Here is a 20,527-nt window from a genome sequence, read left to right as displayed (position 1 = left end):
TATATTCGTATTGTTTTGTATCATGAAGGTCTGTTATGCTCGGTTTAAATGCACATAATGTTTCCGTCGAGGCTCTCATGCTAAAGATTGTCACGTTACAGATTTAGTCCAGTAGGTGGCGATACTTAAACCGTTGATTCTAGAAATGCTGTTAACAGCAAGAGAAGAAGAATTTTAAGATTCCGCGGAATTGTTTGGGTTCAAATAAGTATAAACCGATTTCTTTTGTATGCTCTTTATTTGTCATCGGAGTGGAAATGCATTTTAACAAGTACAAAGATAAACATCATCAAGAGTCGAATTTGTCGTCTTCTTTTATTAATGGTGAGTAGTCGGAATATAGATTCATTTTTGTTAACGGTTTTATTCCGCCGTGATATTATCAGTCATGTCTTTATTACAGCTCCCAGTGATAAAACCCTGGTAATGGCGTCTAAAGAGAAGAAGGAAAACATAAGAATGGGCAAACAGACGGCAACAGTGTACGCAGCAAAGATAAAGACTAAAATACACAGTAAGAAATGCTAAACAGATTCAGTTGTCTGCATTACTGATGTAGCTCGTGCTCTTATGTGTTAGGAGGTGACCATTGACAATAACTGGACCTTTATTATCTCTTAGATACCTCATCATTCTTCAAGCTTTCTTTGAAAGGCAACAACAAGGCTCTGGCTCTGGCTCTTGTCGCTCAGAAGCAGAAGAGCAGAGAGCTGGAGGCAGAGGTGGTGCGTCTGAGGAAAGATGCGCAGACAACTCATTTTGATCTCGCGCATCAGCGTCATAAAAACAAACAACTGGTGAGTCTGTGACAGTGACAGCCAGTTATATGGCTGTATTTATGTACTGTACATTTGTACAGACATAAGTCAAGATACACTCTAGATTTTGAAAATATTGAGCTTGTGCTGTGCTTTGTTTTTAAAGCACAGCACAAGCTCAATATTTTCAAAATCTAGATTATATTGCATACCAGTATATCTAACGTTAGTTAAGTTTTTTTTTTATTTATTTACTTATTTTTTTTGTCTTGTCATCTCTAGTTTGGAATTATACGAGAGTTTTATGACTCTTCCCTAAACTGGATGACAAAGGCAGTTGACATCTTTTGTAATGATGAGGTAAGCAGTCATTTTTTGTCTAATAATTAAATTATATGGCTTTTGTTGTTGTTAATAAGAATAATCAGCATAATAATAATTTTCAGGACTCCAGCCAAGCTTCTGTGATTGTTTACATATAGCTGTTTGTTAGATAGTCACAATATTATTATTACATTTTTTTCTTATAATTCATATTAAAGCTAATTATTATTTTAAAGGATCCAGACAGTATGGACTTGGATCACAACACCAGTGAAGGTATGAAAACAATTTGTAGGCTGTTCATTGTACACAAGGGATAGTTCACACAAAAAGGGAAAATTCTTTCATTAATTACTCTCCCTTGTGTTGTTCCAAACCCATAATCTTCGTTCATGTTCAGAACACAAATTTGTTCATGCTCAAGCTTTCTGACTCTGAAATTGTTGAATAAAGTAATTACTTTTGTTTTCATTGTGCCCAAAAAGCAATCCCGTAGCTTCATAACATTACGGTTGAACCACTGATGTCACATGGACTATTTTAATGACGTCCTTACTACCTTTCTGTGCTTGAACGTGTCAGTTGCATTGCTGTCTATTCAGGGTCAGAAAGCTCTTGGATTTCATCAAAATATCTAATTCGTGTTCTGAAGATTAACAAAGGCCTTAGGGAATTTCTAGAATGACAAAGATGCTTTATTCATCTGACTTAATGTATTTTGTTTTTTTTGTTTTTAGTTTTTGTTTAGTTAGTTTGTTAATACAGAATATGTAGTAATTTATACATGTATATGTATATTATGCTGTTCAAAAGTTTATATATAAGTTGGTTACATAAAACAAAGAATTAGTCTAATTTAATAATAAGTAAAAAAAATAAAAAAAATAGCTAAGTTCCCCTAGTCTTAACATAGACACTAAGTTTATGCAACTGGCCACAGCTTTGCATTAACTAATACAATTTTTGTCACATCCTGTGTTGCTGAAACCTGCTGAATGCTGAAACCTAACCGTCCTCATTAAAAAAACTTTTATTGTCACTAACACTAATTACATAACCACATAATGATTAATGGTAGATTATCACTTCAAACCAACTGAACAAAATGCTCAAATCATCATAAAAATTATTAGAAGTGTTGGTGCTGCAAATTCAGTTGTTTCATTTTATTTTGGGTCATGGTGAAGAGAGCAACTCATGATTCTGTTCCATTTTATTAGTCTTTCCTGTTCCATTTTATTTTGACCAAATAGTAAAATAATACACCCCTTTAAAATACATATTAAAAGGGAATTACCATATCATGTCAAATATCCAGTTGCAAAAGGTGATGTTTAAATCTCAATTTCAGGGAATTTTTATTTTTGGGTGAACTATCTCTTTAAGAATGTCAGTCAAGTTTATTTAAGTTGGAATGATTGGCACTGTTAATGTCAACTCATAGAAATTAAGCTTGTATTAGTTTGTACATTACAGCTAACAAAATACATATTGATGCTGTTGTTTAAATTTGTGATTTATTTTTCAGACCAAATCATTGAAATGGGAGAAGTTGAGAGTTTGCAAAACAGACCTTTGTGTCCACAGCAGGATCATGTTCAGTCTGAACCAGTGAATTCAGCCGGTGATGCTCCCAGCCAAGAGAGAGATAGTCCAGCACAGCAAAACACCATATATGACTCTGAAATGGAGATGACCGTTAGTGACAGTGCTGCTGAAATAGTAACAGTTGAAACAAATACCAGAAAAACCTCTAGAGTTACAGAAGAACACCAGGAAAAGAAGGATTTGTGTCTATCAGAAAAAGGTAGTGAGTTTATATCTGCGAAGGAAGACTCACCAGTTGAATTTAATAGATTAGAATGTACATCAGCTGTGCCAAAAGAGATGACCGCTGTCACACAGCAGTGCTCTCCCACTGTTCAGAGCGAGGTGGAGAATGAGCAGCAAATGGATTCAATAACTGCACGCAGGAAGACTCATGTCACCTCTCGTTGTACTAAAAGTAGCAGACGCACATGTAAACTGAAAGAATCAAACCCAGATCCAAGAAAAACGTATTCGATCTCCCAAGATCCTCCTAATGACATTTTTAATGATTGTTTTAGTGATCCTGAGCTTCAGAATTTTGAAAGAAGCAATGCAATTCCTTCACATGGAAATATTTCAAATAAAGCTGCTAAAAGCAAAGCTAAAGAGTCCCATGCTACCCGGGAAACCAGGAGAACAATTATAGATCAAGTTGAGCTGAGACCTCAGAAGAGCAGGAAGACCAAAGTCTTGTCCCTTACGATAGATCACAGTTTATCAGATATGCATGAAAATGTTCAGTCTGCCGGTACTTTATGCCCAGAGGCTGCTTGTACGGATGTCCATGTCGGTGAGACTGCAGTTCAGAAACATAAAAACAAAACTCCAGCACACCCTCTTCCTCAGTCTGAAAAGTGCAAGACACAGAAAAACAGAGGAACATTTGTGATACAGGCAAGTCAATCATTAATCAACAGGAATTCATTTTTGAATGAAACCGATATATTAGAAGATCCCAACAGACTGGAAGGTTTACAGGAAGTAATATCAGAAACCCAAACAGTACCTCTCACTATTGGTTCAAATAATGTTGCACAACAGCACAAGGAGCCAGAGCATGATTTTCATGAGATATTGACAGAAAACACCTATCATCCAGAATGTTCACAAGATGTGAATGCCAGCCTTGTACAGGAGCCCTCTGAATTTATGTCATCAGTGGCTAGCAAAGCCAAAAAACACAGAAAAGAGGGGGCAGATAAAATAAAAAAGAAGAAAGCTGCGGCTGCACCAAGAGAAAAACCTAAAGCATTAACAAAGAAACGAAAAAGTTGTGCTGTGAGTGTGGATGAAAACGTGTTGACTAAAAGGCAAGATGAGACTGATCTTCAGAATGGAGCAGGATGCAGGTCTTTGTCTAATACTTTACAGCTACCAGTAATATCGCATTGCTCAGCCTCAAAGGAGGACCTCAGGGATGAACATAATGCTGAAACCCTTGAAATAAGTTCCCCCTCCTCTGTTGACAAGCTAGATCAGACTAACCATATCAACGTGGACTCTATTAGCTTAAATCTGGATCAAACCAGCCAAGCTCTTGAGGGCAGGTGCAGGAAAACATACGTTGTTTCATCTTGTGATGAATCACCCCTTAAGGAAAATACTGACAGTGGGGCTTCCAGCAACATTTCCGAACATGATCTTTTTACTAATGAAACGGATAATGTTTCACCTGTTATGAACAGAAGCATCTTTGTCATGGAAAAATACAATGTGACTTCAGATGGTTTTAGTGGACACACAAAAGACCTTCAGTTCACAGAAGAGAGGCCTCCCTGGGAGACCATTGATGGTTACACTGAAGCACTCTTAGATGAAAGCTCTGCCCACAGCCCTCAACCAGAGACCCGCTGTCAAACTATGAACATTTACCAGGACCAGGACTCAGACTTGAGGCACCAAGCTCCAGGTAAACTTTATGAATAAGTCTAAATGCTTTGCCAAATGTACATATTCATACATATTAGTACGCTTTTAATACAGATGAATTTGCGACTGTTTAATTTTAATTCACATATGCCTTATATTTGTTTGTATCTTATATATATTTATTTTCATTCTGCGAACAGAAGAAGGCAGGGTTATGAAGAGTCTAACAAATACAGGGCATAACTCTGATTGTGGGAGAACACGAAGAAGAGCAGCACCAGTCTCCTACAAAGAACCAACCCTCAACTGGTGAGTTACACTTGAATGATATAACACAATTTAATGTAATGCAATAAAATATAATGTATTTCTTTCTTAATACAGATTTAAAAAAAAAAAATTATAATAATCTCTGATAATTTTGAATTGATTAATTTGTTGTTTTTGTTTTTCAACAGCAAGATGAGGCGTGGGGACAAATACTCAGATACAAAATTCTTAAACTCTCCGGTGTTCAAAGACAAAAAGAAGAAGAAACGAGTTTAAGAGTGATTTTCCTATTTATTGATTTCAGACTTTCCTTTGGTTTTTCATTTTATTTTATTTTGTCTTTTTATGTAATGTAAAAGTTTCAGATGGATTTTAAAGTAATTGTTTTTAATCACAGCTGTTAACTTGCCTTCAGATCTCAGCTATTTCATTCTTGTGTGTATATTTTATAGGAAATATTGTTTAAATTTTAGATTATTTTATTGGTTAATAAAGAAACCTGTTCTATTAAGAAGCTCTATTCTATTTTATTGTTAATTCTGCTTTCCATCCCTCTGTTGCATTCATACTGGTCATATGGAAGTCAGCTGTGTTCATTTCCTCATCTCTTTCCTATCAAGATGTATGTAGGAAACTTGAGTGTGTGTTATGTAACCAGGCACTGGCCAACAGTGTTAAAGTGATTGAAGGACTGAATTAATAATTTAAAGGACTGTTCACCTGAGACGACTACAGTTCTGAGACCGAGTAGGAGTGTCTGTTTAACCAGTTTATATTGTATGAGAGCGGACTAAAACTTCTGATATATAGTTATCTTATTGTGCTGTCAGGAAGTGTTGGTATCTGAGTTTTAGGTAAGTTTCAATTAGCTTGCTTGCTTGCTTTCTTTAAATGTGTTTTCAAGAAAATTATTACTTTCTATTTGTTTTAAGAAAATGCATTGAATTCAAATTTTATGGGCTTATAGTCACAAACTGTTTTTTTATTTATTTTTTTTTTTTATTTTATTTTTTTATTTGGAGCATCCCAACTTGTAATTTCTTCCAAATGTTAATCTCATCAGATGCCTTTGGTAACCTAACACTTTCAAATGTTCATCTCACTTTTCCTGTTCGTAGGAAGCCAAAATATAGTTTGAAGTTTGCTTCCTGTGTTTAGTGTTGCCCCTGGCAGAGGATTAATTACTAGGTAAAGTTAAACTCCTGGTGCTTTTTTGTATATATAACTTGTTTCTTTTTTCTAATGTTGCTGTTTAATGGGATTTCTGCTATTGTTCCTGACTAAATCTTGAAATAAATATGTTTAGAATTGAGTGTTTCAAGTGTCTGAAAAATGGAGGTCAAGCGAGTGAAGAGAGATGTTAAAACTTTGCTGTAAGTAACATGAAATTCATTCACTGTACTGTATCAGGATAAAGTGATCATAAATTTTTCATTTGTAAGAACAAACTTTCAGAACAAAGCTTTTTAAAAACTTTTTTAGTGATGAATATATTGGACAGCGACTCAGAGAAACTGGTTTTGATCCAAAGGGAAAAAGCACCTCTACAATGTTAGATGATTTGGTAAGTGATATTAGAATGAAAATTTAATTTCAGAGGATAGGTTTGTCTTATTGAGAGAGTACAGATATTAACTGCTATTGTTTTTGTTTCTTATGTTATAATAAAAAAAAAAAAGGGAAAAACAAGATTAAAGCATAGGGCTTGTTCTAAATACATCTGCATATTCATATAGGCCCATTATGACTTGGCTATAAGTGTGGCTTTGTGGCGGCTCAATAAAGATAATGAGAAGAATGCAGCTGAGAATGACTACATGTGAGTATGTTATAAAACATTTATATTTGTGCAATAGATTTATTTTTATGTGTAGTGTTTTGCCTCACATTTGGCAATGATATGTTGTTTGTAGAGGAATTGGCAGTTTAAAACATATTAGCCAGTACCCTAATCACCTGGAAAGAGAAGCAATGATCCTTTCTTCCTTTGCTGGAATGCTTCTGGTAAGGATAAGTAACCAGTTTCAACAACATTTGTGTTTTTGTCCACAAGCCATATCATTGTTCTCTTATTTTCAGAACAGCTTACCTATAGAAGACATTCTGTCACTGTACAATTGCAAACCAGTGGCATCTTACCCTCATAATCATGCTAAGGTATGTTACAGTATTTATTATATTATGTTTGTCACCTGAGAGAACAAATGTCATGCTGGATGAGAATGGAAATTATATACATCCGGTCTGAAAATAGGAAGCCTTAAAATTGTTGGTTTAGTCTGGCACTTAACATTATGCAGCGGTTCTCAACCAAGAGGGACTCATTTGTGAGCCTCAGCAAATCTCTGAGACATTACTTTTTTGAAAAAAAAAAAAAATATATATATATATATATATATATATATATATTTATTTTAACATTATTTATTTTATTTATTTTAACATTATTTCAGGTTTATCCTTTTTGTTAAAACATTAGTTCTTTCCTGAGACTTTGTTCACAACCACACTGTTTTTTTTTAAAGTTTTAATAGTTATTTATATTTTCTTTTTAGATTGTATGTGTTAATAAGTGATTTTTGTTATGGATATAACAGTGAAATATATTGTCTAATAAAAGATTGAAGCAATCTAATTTTAATAAAATGGCTATATACACAGTGTATGCGTGTGTGTGTGTGTGTATATGTATATATGTGTGTGTATATATATATATATATATATAATAGTGAATTCTGAAATTTTTCTCAACAGGGCAACATTGTTCACCCATTCTCCCTCTCTTATCATCCATTTGCTATGCTCAGTTCATTCAAAGCAGTAGACCATTCAAGAAAACACAGTATGTGCCTTCATAGCAATGAAATCCATTAATATAATACAGTATTATTTAATACAGTATTAAAAAGTGATCATTAACAACAGAACAAAATGCTTTCTTTATCCTACTAAAGTATTTATTTTACTCTCTTCATCAGCCCAGGTACTGAAACGCTGGATCAAGGAACACCGTAAACAGGAGGTCTCTCCAGTAATAGAGAAACTGGAGTCCTCCTCCACCTCCTCTTCTAGCTCCTCATTTAGTGTGAGTGTCGGTCAGCTGTTCCTCACATTTTACCGCAATCTGTTATGACCAATACACTCAGTAATATAATGTACTGAAAAAGTAAAAAATTACTGGCATCATGTGCTCAGATTGTGTACTAGAATTTTTGCACCTATATTTTGTGTTGAATACAGGATAGCGAGGACTCCTTAAAAGATGAAACCGCAAACTATGAAGGCTCGCAAGAATCTCTGCAGGACTGAAAACAGCAGCCGTATAACAAGCAAATATTCATTTTCGTTGTTTTTTTAAACACATGTAACATTATTTCAGGTTTATCCTTATTGTTAAAACATTAGTTCTTTCCTGAGACTTTGTTCACAACCACACTGTAAAAAAATCAAAATTTGAGAAAACTTTAAAGTTTAAGGCAACCAGCTTCAGCAGATTTTTCAGAGTTTTCTCAACTTATTTTTGTAGGAGATTTGAGTTTTCTCAACTTTTTGTTGTATAAATTGAAAACAAAAAGTTTATTTTATAAATACCAATAATACTTTTTACAGACTTTCTTAGTATTGCTCCAAAGTATTCATACATAGCGTTATTTTAGAAATAGAAGGTGTGAATAATAAGTAATTTGCCCATGCATTTTCATTTTACATGTGAAAGAAGACTCCATGTTAAGTTCACAATAATCAATAAAATTCTTGAACTATTACTTTCTGAGCTCTGCAACATGTGGTGTGTTACAGACATTTTTGGATGTTGATGCATTCCATGTCATAAGAAATAATTCCACACATAATGCGTCTCATTAGTGTCTGGATCAAAACAGAGGAGGGCAGCTGAGGTCAGTAATTTGCCAGCTAGGAATTTTGATTTGATGAATCAGGGCTTTTAAATCTATGGATAGGATTAAGAGGTTGGCACCACCATCAGAGTGCCAAATCCCAGTCATTGAAAGGACAAATAAAGTTTTTGATCCACCACGTTGATGGTGGTTTATAAAGCAGACCTCGTGCCCCAGTTTGTTTGACTGTTTCTCATGTCTAGGACTGTATCCAGAGGCTCACATCAAAATGAGTAAGGTAAATGAGACTGTCAAAAATGATAACTTCATTATTTTTACATTAGCATTTGATTGAACAGTTGCTAATGCTGAAATGCTAATTCGAATTAATGCTACTATGACTATAAACAGAACAACAGACCTGTTACAGTTGCCTGTTTAATTTGCTGTTATCTGTGACATCTCTTGATTTCAGATTATCTTTTATGAGGACAAAAACTTCCAAGGTCGCTCCTATGAGTGCGACACAGACTGCCCAGACATGAACCCTCATTTCAGTCGATGCAACTCTATCAGAGTGGAGAGTGGCTGCTGGGTCTTGTATGAAAGGCCCAACTACTCTGGTTTCCAGTATGTGCTAACCAGAGGTGAATATCCTGAATACCACTGCTGGATGGGCTACAATGACACCATTCGCTCATGCCGTACATTTTCCTATGTGAGTAAAATGCATGCTAATTATTCCATAATATTTCTTGTGACTTCTATTTCCACATCTACATTTATTATTTTATTCTATTTTATTATTCCATCTTTGTTGTTCACTGTTCTGCCACAGAAAACTCTAGTTCTCAGTATCCATGCTGTGTAAAGTTTTAATTTTGTGTTGTTGTACACATTTTCATTGTAGACATTCAAACTCTAAGACATTTAAACCTTTATTTAAAAATGTTTTGTAGAAAAGTGATGGATCCTACCGCATCCGGATCTATGATCGGCCAGATTTCCAAGGTCAGATGATGGAATTCAGTGATGACTGCAAGTCCATTCATGAGAGTTTCCAGTGCCGCAGCGTTCACTCTTGCAATGTCATGGAGGGCTACTGGACCTTCTATGAGCACCCCAGTTATCGAGGCCGTCAGTATTTCATGCCTCCTGGCGAGTATCGCAAGTTCAGTGACTGGGGTGCCGTGTGTGCCACCGTTGGCTCCTTCCGCAGAATCACTGATTTTTAGAGTTCACATTATGAAAATAATTGTGTCTTTTCTGGCATTGACTTGTCAATAAAATGTCACAAAGCCAAATGCTTGGCAGTGTGTGTGTGTATTCATGCTGCAGGTGTGTTGATTACTACAGCTGTCCATGATCAAACATATAAAGATTTCAGGCTTGCATGGCATCTGTGGGAAGAAGCTTTAATTCCTAAAGGATTAGTATTCCCTTATGTTTGTCAGTGTAAATGATTTAAAAATAAACTGTAGGCATAACATCAATATCAATTTATAGCATGTTTTAGAAGTCAAAGAAATTATATACAGTATAGACAGTAGGAAGCCAGCATTGGTTGTGGTAGATTGTAACAAAGGTTTTGATCCCTACAAATTCAACTTTTCTAATGGCACTCATGTAAAACCTTTCATTCTGGTAACATATTCAGTCACTGACAAAGATTTGATGTCTTCTGTTAGGCCTTATTTTGATTAGGTAGCCATCGCACACTGGATAAAGAGTTAGAATAATTGCTGCAATACACTTGTTAGTGAGATAGATCATGGCAATGGGACTTTCGTTGACAAAACTGTACACACATATATTTCTTGACTAGATTTCCTCATAAACATCCACTACCGGTTAACCTACAGGCATTTCACAATTTCAAGAACAAAACCTTTCAGTTACAATTAAATGTTCTTATTTAAACATATAAACACTTGTGATAAGTAATGTTAAAATAAATGGAGACAAATAACACTACTGTTATTACCAGACCTTTCCAGCAGCTTTCAACAGAGCAGCATTTGCTGGAAAACTAATGTTACAGAGGCAATCAAAGTGATTGTTTGGGGTAAACCTGTCCATGTTTGCAATATTCCTGTACAGTTTCTGCTGACACGAGTACACTGTGATTTAAATGACAACACGAACAGTAGAACCATTATTTTCTTGGATATATATTTATAGTTCCAACAGCATTTGGCACCTACACAGGAAAAAGTTTAAAGCCTACACAAACATGGGAAAGGTCTGTATGAATGAGAAAAAACAAACATATATATATATATATATATATATATATATATATATATATATATATATATATATATATATATATATATATATATATATTTGAATATATGAATATATGAATATAAGCCATATATGCCATATATGAATTATTATTGTGCTGCTCTCATTATGTAAAACGTTTCCTCCAGATCATCTTTTACGAGGATAAGAACTTCGGCGGCCGTTATCATGAATGCATGAGTGACTGTGCTGACCTGCATTCCTACTTCAATCGCTGTCACTCCATCAGAGTGGAAAGCGGTTGCTTCATGGTCTACGACCGAACCAATTTCATGGGATGCCAGTACTTTCTGAGAAGGGGCGAGTACCCTGATTACATGAGTACGATGGGAATGAATGATTGTATCAGATCCTGTCGTATGATCCCAGTGGTAAGGACTGAAGCTAATTGTTATCTGAAGTATAAACGTTCTTGTTTTAACATATTGAAATTAAGCACTCAGCCTTAACTTCCTGTTTTCTTTGTACCCATTAGCATCGTGGGCCCTTCAGAATGAGGCTCTATGAGCGCCAGGACATGGGTGGCAAGATGATGGAGCTTGAGGACGATTGCCCCGACCTCATGGACTGCTTCAACATGTCCGACTTCCATTCCTGCCATGTGATGGATGGTCACTGGCTTGTTTATGAGCAGCCCAACTACACAGGCAGGCATTTCTACCTGAGGCCCGGCGAGTACAGGAAGTACAGTGACTGGGGCGGCATGAGTTCGAGGATGGGCTCCATCAGACGAATCATGGATCTCTAATGAAAGGATTCCTTGTGAAATGTCTGCTGTATGCCCTTTTTCACACACTAAATAAAATGGTGTCTGTGCTCAAGTGTCTTGAGTTTTGTTCTTGCACCCTCTACCTGGAGGAGTCACTGCCTGATGACGACTCTTGTTATAGGCTGCCAGACTGCTTGACACTGTTCGGAGAACTAAATAAAACTATAGAGACGTTTTCCTCCATGATCTATCTGCTTGTGCTGTATATTAATGCTCACTCATGGTAAATAACTAATGATAAACAGATGAAGTGTAGAAAACTTGCTTAATAATAATATGGTTTATGTTTAATACAATGTTTATATAGATAAACATTAAAATGTAGGACTGTTATAACCATGTAAATATGGGGTGCGACTTAGACAAAGTTTGGTTCAGGTAAACCCTGTTGTAAGTGAATTATAATTTGCTATGGATTAAAGAGTAATCAAACATATATATTAGAGTGTAAAGAATATACAGAATATATAAAATATATTATATAGTCAAAATACAGTTTATATATATATATATATATATATATATATATATATATATATATATATATATATATATATATATATATATATTTGTATATAATGTAGTATAATGTATCCAAAATAAATAATACCATTAAATTAATTAAATTAAATAATCAATAACATGAATTAATTAATAAATGCATACACTTACAATTAACATATTAATAATTTCATATTAATTTTTTTATCATTTCCACAAAACTGGCCATTATAAATTCACATATTTAAGTTAATATCACATGACAAGTCTTACATGCAACTTACAAACTATTTATCATGATTTACTGGATGTTGGGTATTGATATTAATGATTTTCTGCGTTTCATCTATTCATTATGTGATCACATTCACAAAATGGCAGTACTGACAATATCTTTAACAAAAGAATTATAACAATCTTTTAAAAACCAAATGGCAAAAAAAGAGCGTTTTTTTGTGTGTGTAATTATAATATGAATTACACATACAGTGTCGGCACTTTGTGTGTATATTTAGCATAGAGCATCACACTCACATTGCACAACTGCTGTCGAAAATGGAGAAGGTAAATCAGTGCTGTAAGGAAAGTGAGAAAAGTCATACAAAAATATTGTTTACCTTATATTCAAGATATTTACACTGGTTTTCTTGTAAACTGTGCATGCATATGGACTGTCTTCTCTCTCTTTTTTTTCTAACAGATCATTTTCTATGAAAACACGAATTTTGAGGGTCAACAGTATGAATGCAGTGGTGATTATGCAGATATGCTCTGCTATCTTGGCTGCTGAAAGTCCATCATGGTGGAGAATGGATGTTTCATGATCAATGAACAACCACATTACAAAGGCCAGCAGTTCCTGGTCCGTAAAGGAGAGTAATCAGACTTTGAAAGCTGGTTGGGCAAAAATGACAGCGTCTGCTCCTGCTGTGTAATTCCAATGGTGATTATACTATATGCTTGAGTGAGCTACATTGCAACTATTGATAAAGTTCACTTTTTTATAACTCTTATCATTCTTTTAAATGTCAGGAATGAGTGAAAAATTAGATAGTTTTAAGATAGTAGTTGATTTAGACATGTTTTGTTCTTTTCTCTACCAGACACAGGGATCTTCTCATGAGGTGAAACTGTTTGAGAGAATGGAGTATGGAGGTCAAATGATGGCTCTAGTGGAGGACCATCCAAATGTCATGGACATGTCCCAAACAAACCAAATATTCTCCTGCAAGGTGATTGGTGGAAACTGGCTCTTCTTTATACAGTCCAACTACAAAGGCAGGATGTACCTCATAAGGCCTGGAGAATACACAAGATTCACTGAATGGGGAGGCTTGAGTGCCCGTGTGGTTTCCATCAAACGAATCATCAATAACTAGAATTAACATTCATGCTGGCTGCTTAGCAGGGTTTATTTATATATATATATATATATATATATATATATATATATTATATATATATATATTTGTTTATTTTTTAATGTAATATACACTGTTGAACTTGAAATTATTTGCTTCTACAGGTCTGCCACGTTAAGCAACACAGGCAATCATGTTGAATAACAACTTACAGTATGCAGCCTTTATGTAACCTCAGAAATAAATGTTTATACATTTTAAATAAATTAAATAAATTTGCTCATTTTTGACTGATAGAATGTTTTACGTAATATTTGACAGTATATTATTCATAATGTAACATATAATGTGTTTCTGCTTACAGCAGATTAAACACAAGCAATTAAATACTACAGCAATTAAATACTACTGCTTATAAATGAGTGCAATGTTTTCTTTTTTATTTCATGTTCCACTTTCATGTTAGTTTATTGGTATTCAGTTTGGTCATTATGTAAGATGAATCATATAATAATATTGCAGCTTTATCCAGACTTCAATGAACCATCCATTGCTCAACTGATTCAGTATAAGACCTGTTGCTTTTGCATTGATTAATTATGCTGATTGCAGTCAGACTGAAGCTTCTGCAAGCAGGACGGGACTGGATGGGGCATTTTGATGAATATGGAAAAACTGCACCAGGGCCAAGCCAAACATAATCAGATTGTTTCATTGCCCCCCCCCCCACCTCTGATTTTAGCCACTATCACTTTCTCCCTGGGCTAGATTTATTTGAATGACAATACTTTATGCTGTGCAATCACAGAGCAGCTTCTAGGTTTTATAAAAAGACAGTGATAAACTGGATGCCAGTGTCGAGCAGTAGACCAGCTAGATGCCAACATGACTATCGGAAAGGTAAGATGTCAAGTCTCACTCTCATAGACTAATAGACTTTTGATTTTCAACTCTATAATATGAAGCCACTTTCCAGCTGCAAGTTCACATTATTTCATATATTGTATAGAAGATTTATCATACCATTTATCTTCAACAGATCATCTTTTACGAGGACAGGAACTTTCAGGGCCGATACCATGAGTGCAGCAGTGACTGTGCAGACCTGCACCCCTTTTTTACCCAGTGCAACTCCATCAGGGTAGAGAGTGGGTGCTTCATGGTGTATGAACACCCAAATTATATGGGACAGCAGTACTTCCTGCGGAAGGGCGAGTATACTGACTGTCAGCGTATGATTGGCTTCAGCACCTGTATCAGATCATGCCGGATGATCCCTATGGTTAGTGATTTATGGGAATTAGCAAATAAACATTGCTAAAAAAAACAGCCATAGTTAATCAGATCAAAGTAATAAAATTTATTTGATAGTAATATCATTTTTTTTTTAAATAATAAATGTGTTGATTAAATATATCCCAAATCCATGTTTTCTTGCAGTATACTGGTAACTACAGAATGAGGCTATATGACCGGGCTGATATGGGAGGTCAGATGATAGAACTCACGGAAGACTGCCCTAACATCATGGACCGCTTTCATACATCTGACATCCACTCCTGTCACGTGATGGACGGTCACTGGCTTCTGTATGAGCAGCCCAACTACAGGGGACAAATGTACTACCTTGGACCAGGTGAATACAGGAAGTACAGCGACTGGGGAGGAACGGCCCCAAGAATCGGATCCCTCAGGAGAATAGCCTCTTTCAACTAGACAACATAAATTGTGCAACAACATATGCACTAAATAAAATCTCTTGACTGAAACTTTTGCTTGTCTGGTTATTATTTCTGTTCTAGTGTTTTTATGTAAAATTAATAACATAAAGTCAGGTTATTATTGTTGTTCTAGTGTTTTCATGTGAAATTAATAACAGAAAAACCCAAGTGGTTAATCTATAACTATTTATTCCACATTTAATTGACCTATCAGTGACATTTTCTTTTGCAAATCTGGTTACCAGACTGGAAAACATTCACTGGTAAAGCAAAATGGAGAACAAACTGTCTCTCACACAGTTTATGCGTTTGGCTAAACAATGCATGGCTCAATCTGGATTAACTGCCCTCATTGTAGTTCAATCTATACCATGACAAATAACAAAAGCAGCCCCGCTATTTAAAGGCACATTGACCTCAGAGAATTTACAGGATGTTTTTAATCCACATGCGTGTTTAAGTGGTACAAAGTGACAATCCAATACCAAATTACTAGAAAAAGTGAAAATACAAGCTATAAGTTATAGCTCCTAAACAAATATACAGTGATGGACACGGAACTTCATAATTTGAAGATGACTGAATAAGAAGACAAAATCGATCTTAATTAGGTCATTTGGATTCATAGTGAAAGTAAGTAATTATGTTGTGGTATTAATGTAATGGACACAGGTAAATTTCTAAGTTTCTTTGCTAATGGAACTTGATAGATGATTTCAGGAGTACTTTCAGATAGTGTTCTACTTTATTCACCCATGTATGGCTTTGCAATTAAGTGGTAATTTTTATTCCTAAAACACAAATTTTTTTAAAACTATTTGCACACACAGAGTCATATTATGCTTCATGATATCACAAAAACATTAAATTAAATACTGCATTAAATTAAATACTGTAAGAGGCCTTCTTATAAAAGATGGTTGTACTGATCTTCATTATTTTCCATTTTAAATGTTTTACTGTAGTATTTTTCCACTTTAAATATTAAGGCTATACATGCACAAGACATTTACAAAAAGCATATAAATAATACGTATGTCCATGTTAAAGAAACATGTTGGACAAACTTGCTGTACAGTGAAACTGATAACTTCTTCTTTTGCTGTCATATAGATAAACAACAAAAACAAAAATTTCTTTTACTGGGCCTTTAGCTTGTTGCTAATATTGCGTTAGCCTGACTAATAGCTGAAACAAACTAGAAGTTTTACAAACAAATATCTATGGATTTTCTAGAGCATGAAGTACATAAAAGTTTGACATTTGAATATCAGAGACAATGTTCACGTAACATCTCCAAAACACAGCTGACTTAACTCTGAATTGCTGAATAGGTTTTTTTCTCTTTTAATTCTCTTTTTCATCTGTAAGAATTTATTGGAAAATTCAGCAGGTTAATGCAGTTGACAATGCTGTTGAGTATGGAATCTCAGTAACTGCTCCCTCTGTTGAACAACTTCTTTAATGCAAAAGGGATGTTCCATATTGTTCTGTGTGTATTGTGCTGTGAATGTGTGGGTGCCGTACCAGTCCTTTCCCTGAACCATGCAAGAGAAAACACCAAGCATGTAATTATATATCCTTTTTCAAGTAAAATCCATATTTTTGAACCCAATATTGTGCTCTAACAAAAAGGTTAACATGTGCCAGTACTCTGACATATTCCTGTATTCATTTAAATAACAATACTTTGTTTGTCAAGAGGCAGTATAAAAAGCTTGGGAAGCATATGGAATCTCTCCAACGGAGACCATGGGCAAGGTAGGATTTTTGGCACCACTTTCATGACATTTACATTGAATTGCACCTCCCCATGTATGCTAAGCTTTGACGCTGATGGATTGTTCTCCTAATCTCTGCACTAAAACAATTTGTTGATTTTGTTGGCTTTTTCAGATTGTTTTTTACGAGGACAAACATTTTCAAGGTCGTAGTTATGAGTGCAGTAACGACTGCACAGACCTGCAAACTTACTTTAGTCGCTGCAACTCCATCAGAGTAGAAAGTGGCTGTTTCATGATCTATGAACGTCCAAATTATATGGGCCACCAGTATTTTATGAAGCGAGGTGAGTATTCTGACTGCCAGAGATGGATGGGCTTCAGTAGCTGTATTCGATCCTGTCGCCTGATTCCGATGGTGAGCTTCACTGAATGTGCTGCTTTTGTGGAGATACTTATATTACGGTTTCTTTGACACCAGTGTACTGAATCATTCATTTGTCTTAACGTCAATAGTACAGGGGACCATACAGACTGAGGATCTATGAGAAGGCTGACTACGGAGGTCACATGATGGAATTCACAGACGACTGCCCCTGTGTGTCAGATCGTTTCCACCATCGACATGTGTACTCCTGTAACGTGATGAATGGCTACTGGATCTTCTATGAATATCCCAACTACAGAGGGAGGCAGTACTTCCTGAAATCTGGGGAATACAGGAGATACCGAGACTGGTGTGCTACGTGTGCCATTGTGGGCTCCTTCAGACGAGTCACTGATTATTAGCCATTCTGCTTGCACTTATTTATATGAACTGTTCATTTCCTGTTTATAAGCATAACTGTTTATAAACATTTTGATTTTTCACTTCTTGTGCCTGGACAAAAAAAAAAAACAAATAAAAATAAAATGATATTTGTAATAATAAAGTACTCTGATTTTACTGAATTCTCAGCACTAAATCAGTCTCTTATAACAGAATGAACTGGCTTTTTTCACCTTCTCACTGTGATTTTTTTTTATTTATTTAGTTTTTTTTTTTTTTTTTTTTTTTTTACATTTTTACACATTTACAAATTGTATTAAAAAGCAATAAAATTAGCAAGATTACAAGTCTGTGAGATTCTGTTGCCAAACAGATGAAGCATGAAAATGACAAAATGAGATTGTATTTTAAATAATATATCAAATTCTTGCACTAGGTGAAAAAAAAAAAACACAATGTTGATTATTATTATTATTATTGAGGTATATAAATAATGGATAATACCATTTCAAACATTTCAAACCTTAATTGCTAAATACTGTTTTTCAGATGTTCGATAATAATATTCATTATTTTGATAAAATGTATTATTTTAATAGGAAAAATATATATAATTTTGCATGCATAATACAATGTTTATGTACCAGGTAAACTGAATCACACCCTGCAGTAGCAATCCTGCTTATAATGTGAAATAGAATTTTCCAGTGCAACATTTAAAATTGAAAAATAGCACATGCATAATTACAAGAAACTGCAAATGCAGTTACACATTTCTGAAAATTATTTTATGATTTGGTAGCACACTTGTTATGTCTCTAATTGGAGTTACATGTACCGAAAGTTATACATTCGAATGAGACATGTTACAGTAAACTTTGCATGAAGATGTCACTTGTGATATTGAAAGAACATTCGGTCTGGATTTGACTATAGTTTTGCCAATACTGTAAAAGACAATGCACAAACAGCCGCCAGAGATGTATGGATAAAAACTATTGTTTCAGTTTACTGGACCACTTCAGCAGAAGTCATACTGCTTGATCATCAGCTTTTGGCATTTGAATAACAACAAAATGTATGCGGCTGGTTTTTTTTTTAAAAAAACCACCAAAGGCCATCAAAGTACAGCTGGTACAGTGAGCTGAAGCACTGAGATAAACAACCCTCTACCATCATGGGCAAGGTAATTTGTTTGAAATAAGTATGCTTTATATTTCAAGCTTTAGGTTCATATTGCATCCAGTTTTTATTTAAATAATAAAGACGAACATGATGCAATTCAGATCTAAAAGGCAATTAATTATAAATTTTTTGAAAACACTTAAATTTTCAATCCCATCAACAGATCATCTTCTACGAGGACAGGAACTTCCAGGGGCGCAGCTATGACTGCATGAGCGACTGCTCTGATATCTCCTCTTACCTGAGCCGCGTTGGTTCAATCAGGGTGGAGAGTGGTTGATTTTCATGGTCTATGAGCGCAACAGCTACATGGGGAACCAGTTCTTCCTGAGGAGGGGCGAGTACCATGATATGCAACGCATGATGAGCATGGGCATGATTTTTGACACTATCAGATCCTGCCGCATGATTCCTCCAGTACGGCTCTCACTTTGTTTACAGTGTTGTTTAGATTTAGTAATGCACACCTTTTAATGATATTATACTATACTATGCTATACTATAGAAACTGCTAAATAATGATGATATTCTAATCAATCTTTCTTTGATTTACAGTACAGGGGTTCCTACAGAATGAGGATCTACGAGAGGGACAACTTCGGAGGACAGATGCACGAGGTGATGGATGACTGTGACAACATCATGGAACGTTACCGTATGTCTGACTGGCAGTCTTGTCATGTGATGGACGGCCACTGGCTCTTCTATGAGCAGCCACACTACAGAGGCAGAATGTGGTACTTCAGGCCTGGAGAGTACAGGAGCTTCAGAGATATGGGATACAGCAACATGAGATTCATGAGCATGAGGCGTATCACTGATATCTGTTAAACAGCTAGAATATAGAAGGAAATAAAGAGTTATTTTCACAATTAGCTGTGGTGTCTTGTGTTATTGGTTTTATTTATTTTTTAATTTAATATTTACATTTTTTGTTAGATTTAATCACTTTTTTTTTTTTTTTTAATTTATCCTAAATAAATCACTTAGTTTTGCATGAGTGTTTTCCACCCTCTCTCTGAGTTTTAAAATTAAACAAGCCATTTTTTGCTTCAGTGCCTTAAAGAGCTTCTAGTATGTAACATATTCACATTTGGAAACAGAAGAAGTACTCTTTTTTTCAGGTTTGGTGCCAGATTCAGTAGGTCCAACCATTTCAGAACAACCATTTTCTAAGTTATTTATAATCTAGTAAACTCTAAACTCTAGTAAACTCTAGTATAACTCTAGTTTGATGTAAAAGATTAAGGTAAATTAGGTGGTGCATTCTTTTTGTGATGCCCTCAATGAATTTCTTCTTTATTTCTTTCTTTTCTTTTCTTTTCTTTTCTTTTCTTTTCTTTTCTTTTCTTTTCTTTTCTTTTCTTTTTTTTCTTTTCTTTTCTTTTCTTTTCTTTTCTTTTCTTCTTTTCTTTTCTTTTCTTTTCTTTTCTTTTCTTTTTTCTTTCCTGTGTATACCCTTGTCAAAAGTATATATATATTGTTTTAACATGATTGAAATGTTAACTATACATGAACAGATTGATCAACTCCATCTTCAGCGACA

The 20,527-nt window shown here is 34.9% G+C and overlaps 7 protein-coding genes and 1 pseudogene across 8 annotated transcripts; all 8 read left to right on the top strand.

Annotated features, from left to right (window-relative positions):
- Positions 1-35: 35 nt before the first annotated feature.
- On the top strand, positions 36-5,266 carry sgo2 (shugoshin 2). Of its 2 annotated transcripts, none has more exons than XM_042731315.1 (8): positions 36-324; positions 404-514; positions 622-797; positions 1,041-1,118; positions 1,319-1,358; positions 2,611-4,581; positions 4,742-4,850; positions 5,000-5,266. In XM_042731315.1, exons 1-8 carry the CDS (start codon positions 258-260, stop codon positions 5,085-5,087), a joined length of 2,640 nt encoding a protein of 879 aa, XP_042587249.1. In that variant the 5' UTR covers positions 36-257; the 3' UTR covers positions 5,088-5,266. The 2 variants fall into 2 exon arrangements, with proteins under 2 accessions (XP_042587249.1, XP_042587250.1); XM_042731316.1 differs by having other exon boundaries at positions 387-514.
- Positions 5,267-5,971: 705 nt separating this feature from the next.
- LOC109096944 (uncharacterized protein C2orf80-like) lies at positions 5,972-8,754 on the top strand. Its single transcript, XM_042731317.1, has 9 exons — positions 5,972-5,999; positions 6,118-6,184; positions 6,294-6,375; positions 6,548-6,630; positions 6,725-6,815; positions 6,891-6,968; positions 7,566-7,653; positions 7,790-7,896; positions 8,052-8,754. The coding sequence occupies exons 2-9, from the start codon at positions 6,144-6,146 to the stop codon at positions 8,118-8,120; spliced, it is 639 nt and encodes a 212-aa protein (XP_042587251.1). The 5' UTR covers positions 5,972-5,999; positions 6,118-6,143; the 3' UTR covers positions 8,121-8,754.
- A 60-nt stretch (positions 8,755-8,814) lies between these two features.
- Positions 8,815-9,953, top strand: LOC109096945 (gamma-crystallin M2-like). The gene is made up of 3 exons (XM_019110639.2): positions 8,815-8,945; positions 9,123-9,365; positions 9,607-9,953. Exons 1-3 carry the CDS (start codon positions 8,937-8,939, stop codon positions 9,880-9,882), a joined length of 528 nt encoding a protein of 175 aa, XP_018966184.1. The 5' UTR covers positions 8,815-8,936; the 3' UTR covers positions 9,883-9,953.
- An 882-nt stretch (positions 9,954-10,835) lies between these two features.
- crygm7 (crystallin, gamma M7) lies at positions 10,836-11,770 on the top strand. The gene is made up of 3 exons (XM_019110805.2): positions 10,836-10,889; positions 11,083-11,325; positions 11,430-11,770. The coding sequence occupies exons 1-3, from the start codon at positions 10,881-10,883 to the stop codon at positions 11,700-11,702; spliced, it is 525 nt and encodes a 174-aa protein (XP_018966350.1). The 5' UTR covers positions 10,836-10,880; the 3' UTR covers positions 11,703-11,770.
- A 998-nt stretch (positions 11,771-12,768) lies between these two features.
- Positions 12,769-13,628, top strand: LOC109087992 (annotated as a pseudogene).
- Positions 13,629-14,376: 748 nt separating this feature from the next.
- On the top strand, positions 14,377-15,354 carry crygm6 (crystallin, gamma M6). The gene is made up of 3 exons (XM_019110804.2): positions 14,377-14,485; positions 14,625-14,867; positions 15,026-15,354. Exons 1-3 carry the CDS (start codon positions 14,471-14,473, stop codon positions 15,299-15,301), a joined length of 534 nt encoding a protein of 177 aa, XP_018966349.1. The 5' UTR covers positions 14,377-14,470; the 3' UTR covers positions 15,302-15,354.
- Positions 15,355-17,008: 1,654 nt separating this feature from the next.
- Positions 17,009-17,854, top strand: LOC109097132 (gamma-crystallin M2-like). The gene is made up of 3 exons (XM_019110803.2): positions 17,009-17,067; positions 17,203-17,445; positions 17,544-17,854. The coding sequence occupies exons 1-3, from the start codon at positions 17,059-17,061 to the stop codon at positions 17,814-17,816; spliced, it is 525 nt and encodes a 174-aa protein (XP_018966348.1). The 5' UTR covers positions 17,009-17,058; the 3' UTR covers positions 17,817-17,854.
- Positions 17,855-18,922: 1,068 nt separating this feature from the next.
- LOC109097131 (gamma-crystallin M1) lies at positions 18,923-19,856 on the top strand. The gene is given in 4 exon segments (XM_019110801.2): positions 18,923-18,982; positions 19,145-19,258; positions 19,261-19,398; positions 19,537-19,856. Coding segments are annotated over 4 exon segments (537 nt in total). The 5' UTR covers positions 18,923-18,973; the 3' UTR covers positions 19,813-19,856.
- Positions 19,857-20,527: the final 671 nt, after the last annotated feature.

Source organism: Cyprinus carpio, chromosome B9, assembly GCF_018340385.1.
Source record: "Cyprinus carpio isolate SPL01 chromosome B9, ASM1834038v1, whole genome shotgun sequence".
NCBI lineage: Eukaryota > Metazoa > Chordata > Actinopteri > Cypriniformes > Cyprinidae > Cyprinus > Cyprinus carpio.
The sequence above is the reverse complement of the archived record's forward strand: the minus strand, read 5'-3'. Positions and strand labels throughout refer to the sequence as shown.